Genomic DNA, 20,344 nt, shown 5'->3' on the forward strand with positions numbered 1-20,344 from the left:
TTTTAAGGACGTGGCTACCTGTCAATGTTGCAAAACATCAATATTCTAAATATCACATTCTGATGTGAAAGAAATTAAGAAAATGTTAACATCGCCAACCTATTAATATTCGATGAAAACTCACCTTAGAAAAAAATACCTGTACATACGTTCATATAGTTTTGCAACCATAAGAGCTTCTGATATAGTTCAATCCGCATTTTAAGGCAAAGAAATAAGCTCACAGACTTAGCATATGAAAAATATGAGCAAGCTCACCAATAAACAAAAGAAAATTAAAAGAACAAGAGGGTATCATTTTACACATATTAGAACAAGGTGTTTTAGTGGGCAGTGGACAAATAGGTACACTTACATATTGCAAAATGACTCCCACTACAGCATTGGCTAAGACCTCCAATCACACCACGTGATTATCATCTTTCTTTTTATGGTGAGCTTTTGTTCAAGGAGAGCTGTCTAATTGTTAATCTCTGTGGGAGGTGGTCAAGTCTGGGGTCTCTCAACACTGCCATGTTGGTGATAATCATTTCAGAAAGCTTTAAATCTCTCAAGGTTGAGCAATTTCACTTCTAGAGAAAGCTTTCCTCATCTGTACAAAGAGACAGGCATTGGTTACTCACCATATGATCCAGTAATTGCATACTTTGGAATTTACCCAAGAGAACTGAATACATATGTCACAAAAGGACTAGTACGCAGATGTTCTAGAAACCTTATTCATAACAGCCAAAAAAACTGGGAATATCTCAAATTTTTATCAGATCTGTAGTGAATGGTAATACAATGGAAGAGTTCTCAGTGGAAAAAAGGAATAAAGTACTGATTCCTGTAGCAGCATGGATGAACCTCCCACATACTATGCTAGGCAAAAGAAGTGGGAGAGAAAGAGGGCATATTATATAATTCCACTTACATGATGTCCTAAAACAGGCAAAATGAACAGAAAGCTTAGTGGTTTCCTAGGGCTGGAACTGGAGAAGAAATGGACAGTAAAACAGTCCTAGGAAAATTTCTGGTTGAGATGAATGCTCTACAACTTGATTGGGTGGTGCTTACACAGGTGCTTACACATTTGTCAAAAGTCACTGCACTATACTTTATAATGTGTGGATTTATTTTATGTAAATTATAGCTCAATGAAATTGATAAACAATGAGGACTAAGGTGAAATTTCTATAAAGCACACACAGTAACTATTGTCTCTGGAAATACGGAAGGAGAACACTTTTTAATTAAATCTGTTGTTAAAAATAACCCCATACTTAAAAAAATTAAAAGTTACATTATGCATACATCCCATGTCACCTCACCTAATTTTAAGTGATGTGTACTCAAAGGTAGATTCAATAAAGTCTTCAATTAAATACTTTAATGATTAAAAATACCACTAAGTCAAAAACAGCATTTGTGTGTATTTGCGTATTTTTAAGGGGAGTCCATATACTAGTATGGTTTGGGGCTATAACCTTTTGATTCACACTAAAGTGCCAGCAGTTTTAGAAATCATTGCTTTTGCACTATCTATGTGAATCTCAACACAGTGAAAAAGGCAAATGATGTCTTGGTGTTTTTATGAAACTGGTTCTGATGTCGGGGACTGGGGAACTTCCAGGGTCTGCAGATCACACAAGAAAAATCCTTTCCACATATATAAACCCTGGGATTGTCTACTGGATTAGGAAATCAGAAAGTCTATAATGAACTTAAGCAAAAATTATGCTGTTGAAATAGATGAAAAGATACTAGATTTGCAGTGGGTAAAGAAGGAAAATTTGGAGTCTAGACTCTCAAAACGTTAAATGACAAAAGAAGTTTAGTGCACGGAGTGGCTAGAAGAAAGTGGTTTGTTTGCTTGCTTAAGAATGAAAGAGTTTCAATATATTTACACCGGAGGAGGGGGGCTCCACTAGAGATAGAGGCTCATTTAGAAAAGGTGTGTTATTAATGAAAGAAGTTCTTGAGAAAATGGAAGATGGGAATAAGAGGACAAGAAGGAGGAAGAAGGAGCAGCCCGGGTGGCTCAGCGGTTTAGCACTGCCTTCGGCCCAGGGTGTGATCCTGGAGACCCGGGATCGAGTCCCACGTCGGGCTCCCTGCATGGAGCCTGCTTCTCCCTCTGCCTGTGTCTCTGCCTCTCTCTCTCTGTGTCTCTCATGAATAAATAAATAAAATCTTTAAAAAAAAAAAAAAAAAAAAAAGAAGGAGGAAGAAGGATGAGAGGCACATAAGGTCTGAAGTTTATTTTTTTTTCTCATGGCTTTATTGAGATAGAATACAGTTCATATTACATACATACAATATAATTTGCCATCAAAGTGTACAATTCAGTTTGGGGTATATTCACTGAGTTGTACTATCATCCCCACTATCTAATTATAGAACATTTGTATCATTCCAATAAAAAAACCACATACCTATTATGCAGTAACTTCCCTATCTCCTCTCCTCTCAGCCACTAGCAACAACTAATCTACTTTTCATCTCTATAGATTTACCTATTCTGCATATTTCAGATAAATGAAAGTGTGAACTTTTGCGTCTGGCTTCTTTCACTTAGCATAATATCTTCAAGGTTCATCTATGTTGTATCAGCATTTTATTCCTTTTAATGGATAAATAATAGCCCATTGTATGGATATGCCACATTTTGTTTATCCATTCATTAGTTTATGGGCATTTGGGTTGTTACTACTTTTGGGCTATTGTGAACAGTGCTGCTATGAACATTTATGCACAAATTTTTGTGTGGACATATGTCTTCTTTTTTTTCTTGGGTATATAACCAGAATTGCAATTGCTAGCTCATTTGGTAACTCTATGTTTAGCATTTTGGCCAATGAGTTCTTTTTTTTTTTTTTTTATCATTCATTTGGGGAATATAAAAAAATAGAGGGAATAAAGGGGAAAGGAGAAAAAAATGAGTGGAAATATCAGAGAGGGAGATAGAACATGAGAGACTCCTAACTCTGAGAAATGAACTAGGGGTGGTAGAAGGGGAGGTGGGCACGGGGTGGGGGTGACTGGGTGACGGGCACTTGACGGGATTAGCACTGGGTGTTATTCTATATGTTGGCAAATTAAACACCAATAAAAAATAAATTTATATTAGAAAAAAGGTCTGAAGTTTAGAGGATGATAGGAAATTGAAGAAGTTCTATAATAATATCCTTTTCTTTTTTCTTTAATGAAATAGGAGAAAAAGACATCAACTGAAAGTTATAATGCTATGGGATGAATAGAGAATTTATAAAGGATACAAAGTTAAAGAACTTTTTGAGGAAAATGTGAGGAGTTGACCCAAGATGATAAAAAGATTGGCAAACACTGTTGGGAGAACAACTTGAATCAGAAATCATGACTTGTGTGTGTGTAAGTGTGCTAAACACAGCATGAAATTTACCATTTTAATCACTTTAAACTCTACAGATTGTTGTGCAGCCATCATCAATATGGTGGTTCCTCAAATTGTTTTCCACAATAGTTGCACCATTTGCATTCTCACTAGCAATGCACAAGGGTTCTATTTTTCTCCACATTCCTGCCACATTTGTTGTTTTCTGGGAGCACATTTGTGTATCTTCCTTGGAAAAATTCCTATTCGAGTCCTTTGCAATTTTACTATTGGGTTTTGGTTTTTTGTTAATGAGTGCTAGGAGTTCTTGATATATAGAGATATTAATCCCTTATCAGATATATGACTTGCAAATGTTTTTCCCATTATGTGGATTGCTTTATACTCTCTAGACAGTGCCCTTTGATGTAAAAAAGTTTTAAATTTTGATTAAGTCCAATTTATCAATTTCCTCTTTTGCTGCCTAGATTTTGGGTAGTATGTCAAAGAAATTATTGCTAAATCCAATGTCTTGTTTTTCTACTATGTGTTTTCCTAAGAACTTTATAGTTTTAGCTCTTAACAGTTAGGCCTTTGACCATTTTGACTTAATGTTTATATATGGTGTAAGGTAAGGGCCCAACTTGATTCTTTTCCACAAGGATATCCAGTTTACTAGCACCGTTTATTTAAAAAGACTGTCCTGTCCTCCATTATGGTCTTGACACCCTTGTCAAAAGTCATTTGACCACATATTCAAAAGTTTTTTTCCAGGTTTTCTACACTACCCCATAGGTGTATTAGTCTGTCTTTATGCCACATTGCACTACTACAAGTTTATAGTATGCTTTGAAACCAGAACATGTCAACTTCTAAATTTATCCTTCTTTTTCAGATTGTTTTGGCTACTGGGGATGCCTTGAGACTACATATGAATTTTAGGATGGGTTTTACTGTTTGTGAAAAATAAAAATGTCATTAGAATTTAATAGAGATTGCATTGAAGCTGTACATAGATTTGAATAATATTGTTATTTTAGCAATGTTAATTTTCTTACCCATGAACACAGGGCATCTTTCCATTTATCTATGTCTTCTTTAATTTCTTTCATCAATGCTTTATAGTTTTCATTCTATAAATCTTTTGCCTATTTAGTTAATTCTGTAATTATTTTTGACACTGTTGTAAATGGATATGCTTTCTTAATCTTTTCAGATTTTTCTTGTTCAGAATATAAAAATATAAACCATTTTTGTTTATTGATTTCATATCTTAGAAATTTTCTGAATTATTTATTAGTCTTAACAGACTTTTTTGTGGAGTCTTTAGGGTTTTCTACTTACAAGGTCATGTCATATTAAATATAGAGATCATTTTACTTCTTCCCTTCCAATTTGAGCGCTTTCCATTTATCTTTCTTGCTTAGCTGTTGTAGCTAGAACTTCCAATACTATGTTAAGTAAAAATGGAAAAAGGGTAACAGATTTCAGTCTTTCACTATGCAATACAATATTAGTTGTAGGTATTTCATAAATATCCTTTATCATGTTGAGGAAATCTTCTATTCCCAATTTGATGAATATATTTACCATGAAAATGTACTAAGTTTTGTCTAATTATTTTCTACATCATTTAAGATGGTCACATGGTGTTTCCCCCTTCGTTCTATTAATGTGGTGTATAGTACATTGATTGATTTTCATATAGCCTGTTCTTGCATTCCAGAAATAAATCCTACTTGGTCATAATGTATAATCCTTTTAGTATGCTGCTGAATTCAGGTGGTAACACTCTATGAGGATTTTTCTATCAATATTCATAAGAGATATTGGCCCGTACTTTTCTTTCCATAGTGTCCCTCTTGCTTTGATATCAGGGTAATGTTGCCCTCACAGAGTTAAGTTAGGAAGTGTCCCTCGAGTTCAATTTTTTGAAAAGTTTGAAAAAGACTGGTGTTAATTTTTTCAATATCTCCTAAAACTCTCCAGTGAAGCCATTTAGCCCAGGGCTTATCCTTTGTTGGAAGAAACTATGACTTAAATGAACACAAAATGAAATTATATTCCTCTTTATAATCAGATAAAATATAATCCACCCACCATCCTTATAAGAAGAGAAGAGACACATAGAGAAAAAGGTCCCATAAAGGCAGAGGCAGAGACTAAATGCACAAGTCAAGGAACAGGAGCCCCGAGAAGCTAGAAGAAGCAAGGATTCTCCCAGAGAGCCTCCAGGGGAAGTGTAGTCCTGATAACACCTTGATTTTAGAGCTCTGGCTTCCAGAAGTGTGATAAAATAAAGTTTGGTTATTTTAATCCACACAGTTTGAGGTATTTTATGATGGAATCTACTACCCTGATGGAGAGTGGAGGAAGAATTCTCTCTTGTACTTTCCTCCCTATATTTCTGAATTATCTTAATTTAACAGAGCAAGCATCCAGTATTTCAACATTTTTTTTAAAAAAGTACTTTCAAAGAAGTACATACATATACTCCCAAACAGCACTGGAATTATATTGTAAATAAAATTTGATTTAATGTCCTGAATTTCAGGAACAATTCTTTTACAGAGAGTACAATTAATTAACAGTTTTGTCAAGTGATCCTCATAGTGTAGGGAGGACATCACTGTAATGATTCAAGGTCAGGAGTCTCTTGTACAGTAGTATATAATTACTGGTACCTGTGGAAATAGATTGTATCCTGCTTGGGCAATTGGGAAACTTAAAGAGGTGGTAACTGTTCCTGGCAGTCCTGGAGAGACAGATGTTAAAGGTAGGGTCATTCCAGGAATGCAGAGGCTTGTTCCAGAGGTAGTGAGATGGGAAGTATATGGTGATAGGATGGCCTTGGAATTTTGGTTCAGGGTATGAGGCTTACCAAGTCACACTAGTCATCCAAATGTAAAGGCACCTGTGCAAACCTCCCTTGTCTGTAAGTTCCAACTTCTGGCACTGTGTTGGAGCCCACTCACTTAGCCTATTAAAGGTCATAGAAAATAACTAAGAACCCATTACATGGAAAATGAGTCACTGAAGAAGCTTTAAAAATATGATGGTTAGGGGACGCCTGGGTGGCTCAGTGGTTGAGTGTCTGCGTTCGGCTCAGGGAGTGATCCTGGAGTCCTGAGATCAAGTCCCACATTGGGCTCCCTGCAGGAAGCCTGCTCTTCCCTCTGCCTATGTCTCTGCCTCTCTCTCTGTGTATCTCACGAATAAATAAATAAAATCTTTAAAAATATGATGGCCAAACATACTATGTAACCATCCCTAAATTCAAGATGAAGATTTATTCAAGAAGCTTTCATCCAAATGTAAGCAGCCAATAATCAATCAGTTATTCCTGGTTAGTGCTAGACTTGGTGCACAGAAAAAATTATCTCTCCCTACGGTCCAAAGACACACTTATTCTACCAAAATATCAACAGAGCCCATAATAGAAGATGTGGAAAACAGTATAATTTCTCTGACAAGATGACAAAGTACAGAATGAAATTTTAAAAATAGAACTGACTAAAATAATGTAAAATATCAATCAATCAAAATTATAAATATCAATCCAAAAATAATGAAAAGAAAGGGATGTATGAATGGCATTAGAGGTGGGAAGGAAGGAAGGGAAAGCCCTAAACTGAAAGAAACTGACCAGCGAACTCATAGACTGAAGCAGTTAGAGTGGCAAGATGGCCCAGGTAGGCTGGAAAGAAACTGTGCCCTCAGAAGACCCCCCAGGAGATGCAAAATCCTGCATCTGAGGGGTGGCAGACGGAAGAGGGTCAGAGATGTAGAGAACTAAAGATAGAATTCCAAGGAAGATGAGTCAGCAGTGAAAAATAATCCAGAAAATTCACTGTCAAAGACTGGATAAGGGGCCATCAAAAGGCTGAGGAAACCACCAAAAGACTTCAGCAGGAAAGTTTATGGGGCATAATGGGGTTGGGGTACAGCTGACTCAGAAACAGATGAATAATCTGCACCATCTAGCCAAACCTCAAGCCTGAAAGGACAAACCACAGATGTTTTTAATGTGGCTCACTGTTTCTACAAATTATATAAGAGCAGTTGGCTCTGAAAAAAAAAAAAAAAAAAAAAAAAAAAAGAGCAGTTGGCTCTGAATGCTAATGATCCTCAATCACAAACAGGCAATATTATCATACACCCAAGGACATTCCCACATTTCTGAAGCAAGTGTGGCCTCTAGTTCCCCAGAATTACATTTCAATGATCAATCTCCCTACTTTCCCCACCCAACTGCAAAAAAATGATAACTACACATCCTTTTCAACATGATACTTCTCCACTGCACATTATGTTTGAAGATCAATCCTTCCTGATACATGAATATCTGGTTCATTTATGTTCACTGCTGTAGGATATTCCATTGTATTAGCCTAGCATAATTTTTTTCCTTATTCTTTTTTTTTATTTTTATTTATTTTTAATTTTTATTTATTTATGATAGTCACAGAGAGAGAGAGAGAGAGAGGCAGAGACACAGGCCGAGGGAGAAGCAGGCTCCATGCACCGGGAGCCCGATGTGGGATTCGATGCCGGGTCTCGAGGATCGCGCCCTGGGCCAAAGGCAGGCGCCAAACCACTGCGCCACCCAGGGATCCCTTATTCTTTTTTTAAAACACCTTGTTTGTTTGTTTGTTTGTTTGTTTGTTTGTGAGAGAGAGAGAGAGTGAAAGAGAGAGAGCATGAGCTGGGGGAGGAAGGGAGAGAGAAGGAGAAGCAGACTTTCCACTGAGCAAAAAGTCCAATGTAGGGCTCGATCCCAGCACCCTGAGATCACGACCTGAGCCAAAGGCAGATGTTTAACTGAGCCATCCAGGTGCCCTTTCCTTATTCTTTAATTAATAAACATCTAAAATAAATAAATAAATAAACATCTAAGTTGTTTCTGCTTCTTGCCATTGCCAATTGTATGGTCATTAACTCTCCTTAAGCACAGCATGCTAGTACACCTAAGATATATATATTTAAACACAGAACTGCTGAATTTGAAGCACATATCACCAAATATTCCCAAAGTGGTTGTACTAACATTTTCACCAACATCTCATCAATAATCTCTTCTTTCATATCACACCAATCCTAACTATTATTACTGGTGTTAATCTCACTATTGTTTTAATTGCATTTTCCTAGAAAGGTGATGTATCTTATCACTGCAAATATATTCTATTTTCCAGTATTTACTTGTCAAGATCCATGGAAAATCTTTTTCAGATTTCAGTTGGTTACTGCTAGACTTGGTACACAGAAAAAAATATTTCTCCTTGTGTTCCAAAGCTCATCATGAGTAAGCAGCTGATCCCACAATCTTTATAACCAGTTGCTGCTACATCAACTAAGCACCATGGCTACCTGATATCCCAACACCTTTTCTTCTGCCTGCACTTTGTGTCTTGCCTCCATCAGTGATAACTTGATGCTACTATATGCCATAGGCCAGTGCCCCATGTCCTCTTAACGTGTGCTTCTCAATATGTGTTTAACCTGATACCAGAATTCCATCTGAGGATATTTTTCCTAAAGTAATTTACTTACTCTATTAGTCAAGGGCCTAGCAGAAAACAAATGACACAGTCAGAATGGATAATTCAGTAAAGTCTGATAAAGAAACTATACAATGCATGGTCAGGGCTAAGAGAAACCAAGAAAGGATGGTGAATAGCACAAGGTGAGCAACCATGGGGAGACACTGCCATTCCTAGATCTAAATAGTAAGGGGAGGAATGGTTACCAAAACCCAGGAAACAGGTAGAGCTGCAGAAAAAGCTGTCCAATAGTATCTGTGGCTTTTGGTAAAGAAATGCAGCCATCCCCTGGCAATGGAGCTGAGAGGAAGCTGGAAGACTTGTTGCCTCCCACTGGCCCAATGCAAGTGTCTGTCAGATGACAAGACACTGATTATGTCACCTTACAACTCAGCTTCCTGCAGCCCACAGGAGGTTGAAAGAGTGAAGGGTAGAGCTGGAAAAGCAAAATAAAATCCCCAGCAAACCTACATCACATGTACTTGAGTTTCTTCACCCCTCTAGAATTTTTTCTCCCCATTGGTACTCCAGAGACAGCATCAACATCAATATTACTTTATATAAAAAACATATTCAAGTAGATAAGAAACATCATGAATCCAATGATCAAAAGGGCAAAAGACATGAGAAGATTTTCAGAAAGAAGGAGATTCAATTAAAACATATGTAAAATAAAACAGAAATATATTCCATTTGTTGACTATGAAACAGAAGTTTTGAAGTCACCGGGAATACTGGGAGGATTTAGGATGAAGAGCTAAAACCACAAAAAGGTGAATAGGTAACTGAAGACTTAATGAATAGTAAGGAGTAACACACAATATGGTAGTTGGGCATGTGGTGACATACCCTCATGGTTGAAAACTAAAAATAGGGCATTGAGATAGGAAAAAAAACAATGGCTAGAAAAAGCAGTGGAAATAAAAGAAAGAGAAAACGTTTCCTCACTTCATAGTATGAAGATGGGGAGTGAAAAGCTGCCTCTGAGAAAAGATCTAGTGACATGCAGTCATGGGGAACAACCATTATTTCATATAAAGCAAAGAGGAATAGGAAAGGCAAGAGCCTACACTGGGGTTTCTTGGCAAAGAACAGGAATGCCCACACAAATCAGAGAGGGAGTTCTAAGAGAACAACAAAGAACAGTGCTGGATTTAGTTGAAAGTAGGATGACTGTACTGGCTGGTGCTGGAGGTGTGGGAATGGGGGAAAGGGTGGAGCTACTATAAATCTGTCTTCCATGATATACTTACACAAGAGACCATTCCCTAATTGATACCTTTATAAATCTTACTGGAATGAGTTCTCCTCTGTGAATTTTTTTTTACAAAGCTAATTAACCCTAGTCTGATGTTATTCAATGTATACATAGCTGTATCTGTATCTGCAGGGAATACAGTGTTTGGCAGTGTTTGGCAGTCATTGGATGCTCATTGTTCTCCACTAACCAGTTTCCCTGTAAACAGATACACCACATGCTTCGTAAGCAGGAAGAAGAAGTAAAATTCCCCTAGGATGTGCAACTTAACAAATTACACCCTTCACAAGGAAGTAAGGTTCAGGAAAACCAAAACCTTTCCTAACCAACCTATAAAGGCATTAGAAATAGCAGGATAGTTCCCAAAAGTGTATGTTCCTCCTAAGTTTTATTGGGTTTCTGGACTCCTGTCACCAATGATGTTGGTGCATCATTTAGAAAATACGCAAAGACACAAGTTGGCAAGGAATCACATGCAAAAGTTCTGAAAATGGCTGAGTCTTTTATGACACTGTATGAAATCAGGATATCATAATCCTGTCAATTATAGGAACACTTTTCAGGAACAGAAGAAAAGTATGAAATGATTTCTCAATTGAGCCCAAGCTCTCTCTAAATGTAAGCGCACTCTTGGTCCTTATAATTAGTCTCTTGTCCTTAGACTCTACTTCTGTATGACAAGTCTTAGTCACTTAGTCTTAGGAGATTTCAGCCTTAGTCAGAAGTTCCCTTAAAGGCTAATTTATGCCACTTTGTCACCAAATTTCTTCCCTCCACACCCAGGCTGAGCATCTTACCTCTGTCTTATGGATCAGATCCTTCTCTTTTGGAGCCCAAAGAAACTCCTCCTACTCCTGCTTCAGAAACCCTCACTTCTATCTGGTGACAATGGCCTGTGACACCACCTTCACTGAGAAGCTCCTATTCCTCATGTTTGTGATTTTTCGCCGTGGGTCTTTTTCTCATCATTTTCTTCTACCTTTGGACCTATTCCTTCATCAAAGCCCCAACAGTCGGCTTTCTCCCTTACCCCTACCCAGTCTCAACTCGGAGATCTGTATCTCACCCCTTCTGATTTTGTAGAAGGACATTATCTCTTTTGAGAGTGCAGAAGAAAAAAGTTCTTTTCATTTAAACACAAGGAGTGTATGTAACATATATGGGGAATGGATACACATGCAGGTTTCTGAGTCAGCTTATTCGCCTGATATCTCACCTGGGCAATTCACCACCTGTAGAAACCTGAGCTTTTATTCAATAGCTCTGTGCTTCACTTCTGTCATCTGTGCAATGGGGATAACAAAGGGATCCGCCTTAATAAACTGCTGAAGGAGTAAAAGGGTGAATACCTATCCCCACTCTGTAAAAATCAAGTTTTTGATATGATTCTACCTGTGGGAACACCATGCACATGAAGGGGATAAGGATCCCGTGATAGCAGAATTAAACACGGCATTCAAAGAACACCTTTGTCTCATTTTTCTTACGGGTAGTTGACTATGGCATCCAGTCCATGAATATGAAGCTGGTATGCTAATGGGCAAGCGTCAGAAAAATGTCATGATTCTGGAGCTCAGACAATTTATTTTTGATTCATATTTATATAAAAAACTAGAATGCTTCCACACCCTATGGTCTGTTTTTATCCATTGTTCTTCCCCTTGTGAGCATGTTAACACTGCGAGATAAATGAACTTCCCACTGTCCTTAAAACACAGGGAAAATTTGGGACTGCCTGCAAGGGGGCATGGGTGGTAACAAGGAGAACAGCTATCAAGGCATAGCATTTAGGAGAAGGCAACAGATTCTTGTTCTCTACGTATTGCTGGGACCCTTTGTCAGTAGTGCTTTAGACAGAACTCAAGCAATTTTCCTGGTTATACAGAATAATTACTAAGGAAATTGACAGGTTGAACAAGACCTTTTAGAACTAAAGATAGAAAATATAAACTTTGTCATGGTTTATGTGTGAAATGGGCCTTAAAGACATCCACATCTAAGAGAAGACATTTTTTAAGGGTTGTTTCCGGATAAATGTTGCAGGGGCATGTCAGGAAGTTGGAATTGCAACTCCATCCTCATTGGTATTAGAAAGACACCTACATGCATTTCATAAGAGCCAATGACCGCAGGCCCGCAGTGTTTTGCTGCAGGGGAAAAGGAAGTACAGTAATGAAATGATCATGTTTTATTCCCACAAATATTTTGAGTTGATATACATGATGGTTAGCCTAGTTAAGAAATCAAAAGTGGATTTACTTGAAATACTGACTACAACGAGTAATAGAAGGTGGCAGGAGAGTGCTATATATTCTGGAGCTCACCATTCACCACACATAGGCTGACAAGGCTCCCTGCCCACCTCTGCTTCCTCCAGGAACACAGGTAAGTACCTGTAGCTGCTCCAGCTTAATAACAGGAATCATTTCTGAACATATGGTAATGGTGTGTTTTCTATCCTGCATTGATCTCATTCTGTGTGACTGGGTTTTACTTATTCTGCTGTGGTAAAACTAGAACACCTTCTTCAGCTGATTTATCGTTCATCTAACTTATTTACTTCTTATTAAACAAATGCTCCCTTGGGCATCTGTGTGGTTGGGGAGAGAGTCTCTGGTACCCAGAGAACCCTGAAGGAAAAGGCAGAGAGGTGCCTAAATGGGAGCTGTCTGAATCTTTGTGTTGGTATCGGTAATAAAGCACTTTCTACCTAGGCCTAGGAGTGCCAGTGAGCAATGAAAGATAAAGATGTCTTATTACTTTTTCACAAAAGTTTTTTTTAATAGTAATTTTGATAGTCGTCTAGTTATGAAATTTACACATATACACTGAAAGAGGCTTGAAAAGTAGAAGGAAGAAAAGTTTTAGTTGCCAGAATCCCACAACCCAAATATAAGTCATTTCTTTTAAGAAATAATTTCATTACAAACTAATCTTTCCTTCAGGAAAGTCATGAAATGAATCTGATCCTTTCCTAGGAATTCCAGATCGCACCAAGGTTGCCATGAATTCACTCAGTGCAGCAAACACCCGCTTCGCATTTGATCTGTTCCAACAGTTCAAAACATCAAAAAAGGGTGACAACATCTTCTTCTCGCCTCTCTCCATCTCATCAGCATTAGCCATGACCTACCTAGGTGCCAAAGAAAATACTGCACTTGAAATTGGGAAGGTAGGTGTCTACTTCCTACACAGGTCACCAGCTTAGATTGATTTCTCTGTTGGCTTGTGTGCAGATGGCCCCAGATCTGGCTGGGAGGCCAAGCAAGCATTCCCATGACTGGGTGAGCACAGAGCTTTGGGGGGGTGGGGCACATGCCCTCCCCAGGGCTCTGCTCCATTCACTTCCCTGGACCTAGATTTCCTCTGATAGCCCAGATGAACTCCCACAATTGCACAACAAACAGAGGTAAGGCTTAAAGGGAAGAGTAATGGCAGAAGTGACATGCTGACTTAAATTCATGCAAAACATTTCATGTTTTCTCATCAATGAATAATGACACAGGATTCTCTGAAGTGGCTTTGCTGTGGCTTTCCAAGGAGCAAATGCTTGCAATTAAGTTTTCTATTCTCTTTTTCCTTTGTTTAGTGGTTTGGTTTGGTTTGGATTTGGGTTTGCGTTTGGGGTTGGGAGTTTTGTTTTGTTTGGATTTGAGTTCTTTCTTTCTTTTACTTTTTTCTTAATTTATTTCCAGATCTTTTGAGTAGGTTTCTTATCCTGCTTCCTGTCTCTTCCAGGTCCTTCACTTTAATGAAGCCACAGAGAGCACAACAGGAAGAACTACAACAGATCATGTGAGTCACAGAGCACTTGAGTCTAGAAGGAGAATCGCATATCCAGGAGGCTCATATTTTAGCTAGGAATTTCAGATAAACTGTGAAAAGTCCGTTTTTAGGGAAATTCTTAGGTAAAAGAGACTGGACAGAGTTGCATCTCGTTTCATATTACATACTTATTTATTTCATACGTTTGTCTCCTGAGGGGAGATCAGCACTGTGCCAAAAGAGCTTCAAATTCCTGCTCTGCTGTTAACCAATGGGGAACATGAGCAAGACACAACTGTTCTAAGGCACCATGACCTCATCCCAGGAAGCTGGGAGTAATAAAATAATCTGCCTCAATGCATACAAACAGATGGAAAACATTACAACAGTGCCTCGATTACTGGAAACTGATAAATTTTATGCATTACTATTGCAGAGTAACAATAATTACAGTAATCACAATACTTTTGCTAAAATAATATAATTTTAATTAATTTATTAATGGAACTAAACAGGAATAAGCATGCCTCCAAGCATATTTTGGGAAATGATTAGATGAGATACAGAGTTTATAAACTTAAGGTCCAAAATTCTTAGCTAGCAAGTAGAAGGTTCTGGATTCAGACAGGCCTAGGTTCAAAATTTGGCTGTGCCACCTGCGTCTCTTTGGAAAGTCTATTTAATTCTGAGTTTCTTGTTTTCATCTGAATAGGGATAAAGAGAGATACAAATGTAAAGCCCTTACCAGGCACATACTATTCCTACATTTAGAATATGACCACCATAGGGCACCTGGGTGGTTCAGTGGTTGAGCATCTGCCTTTAGCTCAGGTGATGAGCCCTGGGTCCTGGGATCAATTCCCACAAGGGGTTCCCTGCAAGGAGCCTGCTTCTCCCTCTGCCTATGTCTCTGCCTCTCTCTGTGTGTCACTCATGAATAAATAAATTTTAAAAAAAGAGAGAGAGTATGACTATCATGAGTGAAGAGCCATTGATCATGGTCAACAGGTCTTAGAATAAATACAATCTAGTAGTGTAAAGGGCTCCATGTCATAATATAACTGAAATAAACAAATTCAACATTATTATATGACTGATAGCTGTTAAAATGAAATGTGCCTCTAGCCCTTAAGAAGCCTAAATTTAGCTGGGAAGTTTTTACCTAACCCATTTGTACCAATTAGAAGATAATCCAATGGTGGAATGGTGCTACATCTATAGTAAATAAGTGAAAATTTTGGATTACTTACTCAGAGCAGAAAGAAATTTCCTGAAGGAGACTGAATTATAAGGATCTTGAAGAATATTTAAGTAAATCCACCTAAAATCAAGGAATAACAATAAATGTCACCTGAGGACTATCAAAGTATAGTTTTGGGTCTAACAGTTTACACGGGGCTAGTATTTATATTTACATTGACAGAGAATGCAATGAGCTTACTTTTTAATATTTGAAGGTTGAAAAGATGGAAAATGTACACCACCAATTTCAAAAGCTTCTGACCGAATTAAAGAAACCCACTGATGCATATGAACTGAATATGGCCAACAAGTTCTATGGAGAAAAAAAGTATCAATTTCTTCAAGTAAGTTTCACTTGGCTTGCTATACCTTTAACCTGAATCCCAGGTCCTTTGTCCTTTGCCTCAACTATTTCAAATGAAATATCCTAGAACTTGACAACCCACCAATATAAAGTCCAGTTTTAGGGATCACGTCATCAACCCAAAAGAGATTCAGTAGCAAAGGAAGTCATGAGATGCCCCAATGATCTGATACCATTCAGTCACATAGCGTAAATTTTGGTGGACAATGACCCATGAAATGTATGACTAATGGGATACTGATGAGAGTGCAGGCTTGGTGAGTTCTAAGGGAAGTTGAAGAAGTACCAGGGGAACACTGAATGCCCAGAATGGAAGATATAAGCAAAAGCAAGAACCCTAAGGTTTGATAGTACTGCTTAGGAGTCCCAGAAACACACCATCTCCTTTGGAGCATCATGCTTTGCAGTTTGCAACCCAGAGCCTCTTCTGCCCCAGCCTATGTCCAGAAGGTATTGCCTTTCAAAGACCTCACTGTTGTGCCAGCCTGTACTTGCATTTCAAATTACCCACATGCGAACTGTATAAAATACGCATGGGCAAGAAAAAGTAGATTTCTCAGGGCCTAGATTCCTGTACTGTATTTTGTTAAGACTGAAGATAACTAACTTGGGAATACGTAATTACTGATGAATTACTCTTAATTCCTCCTTTCTTCCTTCTCCATCAAAGGAATACATGGATAACATTAAGAAATTTTACCTAGCCAGTGTGGAATCTGTTGATTTTAACAATGCTGCAGAAGAAAGTCGTAAGAAGATAAATTCCTGGGTGGAAAGCCAAACTAATGGTAGAGTATGAGAGATTGCCCATAAAAATCACTTTTTTTTGAGTCCCTGCTGTGTGTGAAATCTGTTCTTGACAGCATTTGGGGTGCCAGTGGGGTGGGGGTGATGGCTTTGCAGAGAGGCTGGAGGAGAGCATTGCAGATGATGGAATGGTCCAGGTAAAGGTGAAAAGCAACAAAGGGAATTTCTGTATGACAGAAAGATAATTACAATGAAATACAGCTGGCAATTGGTGTTTGCTCATGATCGCAGACAACAGTACCTTCATGGATCCCAAGTCTCTGCTCCAACCCCATCTTGGGTTCACATCCTTTAAATTCTCAAAGTGCAGAATAGAGAAGACACCCCAGACAGTAATATCTGACAGCATAGGGCATGTGTTTTGGGTTATAGAGTTCATGCCATTTGTCCTCAAGAACAATCAAGCCCTATTTCTTCAGAGTATTAAGCCCAACATTGAAAAAATAGAAAGGGTGGGAGGAATGAAGAATGGGGGGTGTGGTTGGAAGAATTCAGGGAGGGAAGGAAGCTGGGAATGGAGGTGCTTCAAGAGTAGCTGAAATCCATATTCCGTGTGAGATGACTGAAGTCACCCAAAGACAATGAATCTGAACACCTTTCCCATGACAAGATGGGGTATCTCCAGCAAGGATAACTCCCATCAGGCTGGCATCACAAAGAAAGCTGCAACTCAAAAATTATTGCTCACAGTCCCTAAAGTAGTGACTTGCCTGAATGATCCACTGTAACTTTCAAAGCATCTTCCAGACAAACCACTTGTACTTTCACAGAAGACCTTTGAGTTTTTTTTTTCCTTTTGCAGAAAAAATCAAGGATATGTTTCCCAAAGACTCTCTTAACCATACCATTCTGGTTCTGGTGAACGCAGTCTATTTTAAAGGACAGTGGGACACGAAATTTGATACAAAAAACACAGTGGAGAAAGAATTCTGGCTGGACAAGGTATTGTAATTTCTTTATAATAATGTAACACACTCATACATGGAATGTTAAATTTAAATTCATATCTAATAGCACATGCAATGGCAGGGAAAAAATGTATTTGTCATGGTTGTATTTTCTTCCTGTTTTATTTTTTTACTTTAGATAAAAATACTTGAAGAAACTCTTGCTTCCAATTCACAAATTTCACATATCATCCCTTAGAAAGAGGATGTGTTTGGTATCTCAATAGTATTATCTTCTTTTTAACTAATGCCTCACTTAGCATTTGTCTGCCACGTTAATTACTGCAGGACACAAGCAAACCTGTGCAGATGATGAGACAATCCAACGTTTTTAATTTCACCTCACTGGAGGACTTGCAAGCCAAGATCCTAGAAATACCATACAAAGGCAAAGATCTAAGCATGATGTTGCTGCTGCCACACGAAGTAGATGGTCTGCAGAAGGTAAAATCTTATGTCTCCAATTCTTTCTACTATTGCCTGATTTCCTAGTAGTACAATCCTTATATGGGCTGTTCATTGAAGCAATGCTCACAGATTGGTGGTGGTGGCTGACTGAGTTCAAGAACGGAGTACTTCTCTGCATACAGCCTAAAAAAGAACTTTTTAAGGAGAATCTGGTATTCTGTGTGTTCCAAAAAGTAAATATCCTAAATAACACAGTGTCATATGGAACAATATATAGAAAATCTCAACATCAAGGGTCCCATTAATATTCTGATGAAACTATGGAATGTCAGTTCAAAAAAAACATACTTAGGCACACACATTAATATTTTGCAACCATAAAAACTTCTAATATATTCCAGTCTATTCATTAGAAGACAAGGAAATGAACACTCATATGCAGGTGACACATAGAAATATTTGTAAGCTCACTCATAAACAAAACAAGTAAATTAACATAATGAAAGGTACATTTTAAATATCAAATCACAGTGGTTTTGTAGACAATGGACCAAGAGATTTATTTTGATGCTTACTTTTCAATTTGGAAGTATTCAATCCCTAGGAGCTCAAAAGTCCTTTCGGAGCCTCATTGCTCAGAATCAAAAAAAATAAATAAAATTAAGATGTGGGAGGATTATAATTTTCCTCTTAAAATTGTTATAGTGAAGTTAATATTTAGAAATATCTAGAAGAGTATCTGGCACATTAAGGACATTCCAAACATGGCAGTTTTCCAATGACTCCAATAGCTTGCCGTGCTGTTGAAGCCACAGGGAACTTACTGCACACAAAATAGCTATCATGCTAACACTGGGATTTGGAGATCCTCAGGGAAGGTAACATGACAACACACGTGAAGGGCCATAATATGTCAGACTTCAGCTCAGCAATTCCCCTTATCAATGACATAAGGACTCCCAGTCCTGGGACTTTAACTAAGGTAACTAATCCAAACAAGGCAAAGGCTTTTAGATAGAAGTGGCTCAAGACATTGAAAATTTTGGTGCATCTTTGTATTATCAATAGTTTAACTTGGGGCTGACAAGTAGTGAATGCTTAAAAATATTAATTAAAGATATATACGTTGAATATCAATTTAGATACTGTGTAATAATTTAAACTTGATTAGAGAAATATATACCTATATGAGAAATGTTTACAAATAAGTAAAGCAAGAAAAAGGAATAAAAGTTGTACCTACACTATAAAAATTATTTCAATTAGAGTATACAAAATTATGTACACAAGGATAGTAATAAGAGAAGTCTATTTGAAAATGAAGCATATCATACATATGGAAGGTCTGGAGGTCTGGAACTATGTAGAGTATAAAAAATAGAGATACATAGTTCATCGCTTACAAAATAACTTTATTTAATAATTCTGTTATGTATATATACACATACATATCCATATATATATGTATAGATATTTATGCATATATATACATAAATATAACACAGTCCTGAATATATAGTATATTTTTCGACTGTATAATATATATTCATGACTGTTATTTTTGACTCCTCAGACAAGATGTGATAAACTGAATCTTCTGCATTTACATTTACTGTTTAAATAAAAGTTTTCTACAATTCAATCCAATGTTAAATCATGCTTAATATCCTTGAGAATCATGTCAGCTATTCCCTTTTTCCATTGCTGCAGCTTGAAGATCAACTCACTGCTGAGAAACTAATAGAGTGGACGAGCTCACAGAATATGAGCAATGGGCAGGTGGATTTATACTTACCCCGGTTCAAAGTAGAAGAGAGTTATGAGCTCAAGGCCACGCTGAAAGCCCTGGGAATGGTGGATGCCTTCAACACAAAGAGCGCCAACTTCTCAGGCATGACAGGGAGGCAGGATCTTGTGGTGTCTAAAGTCAGGCACAAGTCCTTTGTGGAGGTCACCGAAGAGGGCACGGAGGCTGCAGCCTCCACAGACGTAGAAGTTATTGCCAAATCAGCACCAATCTATCCTTTTCATTGCGATCACCCTTTCCTGTTCTTCATCAAGCACAATAAGACCAACAGCATCCTCTTCTTGGGCAGAGTCTCTTCCCCTTAGATGCAATTAGCCTGCCTCTATTGAGGAGGAAATTCACATTTGTTCCAGTATACACACTGCGAGAAACACAGATTCTCTTTAGTTTTTTTTCCTTTCCAATCTCACAGTCATCACTAAGAATATAATGGTTGAAATGGAAATAGCCTGTCTGTCTCTCTCCTTCTACAAACATGTAAACCTACTTCATCTCCCAGTGATAATTCCTCTTTGGACAAATGTTCAACATAAGATAAAATATCTTAAAAAAGATATTTTAAAACTCTATCTTCTACTAAATTTGAAATCATATCTCCTATTTCAGAAATCAAATCTATTATTCAAACTTATTAACTTAGATATCCACATTTATTTGAATTTAGGTGATAATCTGGAACACTTTCATGTCTAAATTTCTTTTATTTTATGAAATACATTATCAATAAATAATTATTTATTCATATTATTTGTTGCTTTTCCTTTTTTCTCTTTTAAACAAAGTACAAGCAGCCCACCACACATAGGAAAGATAATTTAGAAATACATTATCATATAGAAAGAGCATTCAAAGCAGATGATCATAAGGCT

The 20,344-nt window shown here is 37.6% G+C and overlaps 2 protein-coding genes across 17 annotated transcripts in view; one reads left to right on the plus strand and one right to left on the minus strand.

The window, feature by feature from the left end:
- SERPINB11 (serpin family B member 11) overlaps positions 1 to 20,344 on the minus strand; it is a 92,098-nt gene that overhangs the window by 57,232 nt on the left and 14,522 nt on the right. For 5 of the 16 annotated variants that reach the window (XR_012028377.1, XR_012028359.1, XR_012028375.1 and 2 more), the window contains exons 2-4: positions 19,464 to 19,836; positions 15,342 to 15,455; positions 15,151 to 15,221 (exon numbers count right to left, since the gene is read on the minus strand). Coding sequence is in view for 1 of the 16 variants with exons in the window: in XM_072821126.1 (XP_072677227.1) it covers positions 15,151 to 15,221; positions 15,342 to 15,430 (160 nt within the window). In the remaining 15 variants the exon portion in view is untranslated. Of the gene's footprint in view, positions 1 to 355; positions 593 to 623; positions 645 to 11,351; positions 11,419 to 15,150; positions 15,222 to 15,341; positions 15,456 to 17,561; positions 17,863 to 18,243; positions 18,303 to 19,463; positions 19,837 to 20,344 lie in introns of those variants that run through there. The other 11 variants (XR_012028405.1, XR_012028394.1, XR_012028395.1 and 8 more) reach the window with 10 other exon arrangements.
- Positions 16,183 to 19,780, plus strand: LOC140628167 (serpin B4-like). Its single transcript, XM_072819457.1, has 4 exons — positions 16,183 to 16,255; positions 17,116 to 17,255; positions 17,549 to 17,704; positions 19,379 to 19,780. Exons 1-4 carry the CDS (start codon positions 16,183 to 16,185, stop codon positions 19,778 to 19,780), a joined length of 771 nt encoding a protein of 256 aa, XP_072675558.1.

The sequence above is a fragment of the Canis lupus genome, chromosome 1, assembly GCF_048164855.1.
Source record: "Canis lupus baileyi chromosome 1, mCanLup2.hap1, whole genome shotgun sequence".
NCBI lineage: Eukaryota > Metazoa > Chordata > Mammalia > Carnivora > Canidae > Canis > Canis lupus.

Coding starts and splice junctions, on each gene's coding strand:
- LOC140628167 (XM_072819457.1), top strand. CDS start 16,183: ATGGATAACATTAAGAAATTTTACCTAGCCAGTGTGGAATCTGTTGAT. Junction 16,256..17,115: donor CAATGCTGCAGAAGAAAGTC/GTAAGAAGATAA, acceptor TTCCTTTTGCAG/AAAAAATCAAGGATATGTTT. Junction 17,705..19,378: donor AAGTAGATGGTCTGCAGAAG/GTAAAATCTTAT, acceptor CCATTGCTGCAG/CTTGAAGATCAACTCACTGC.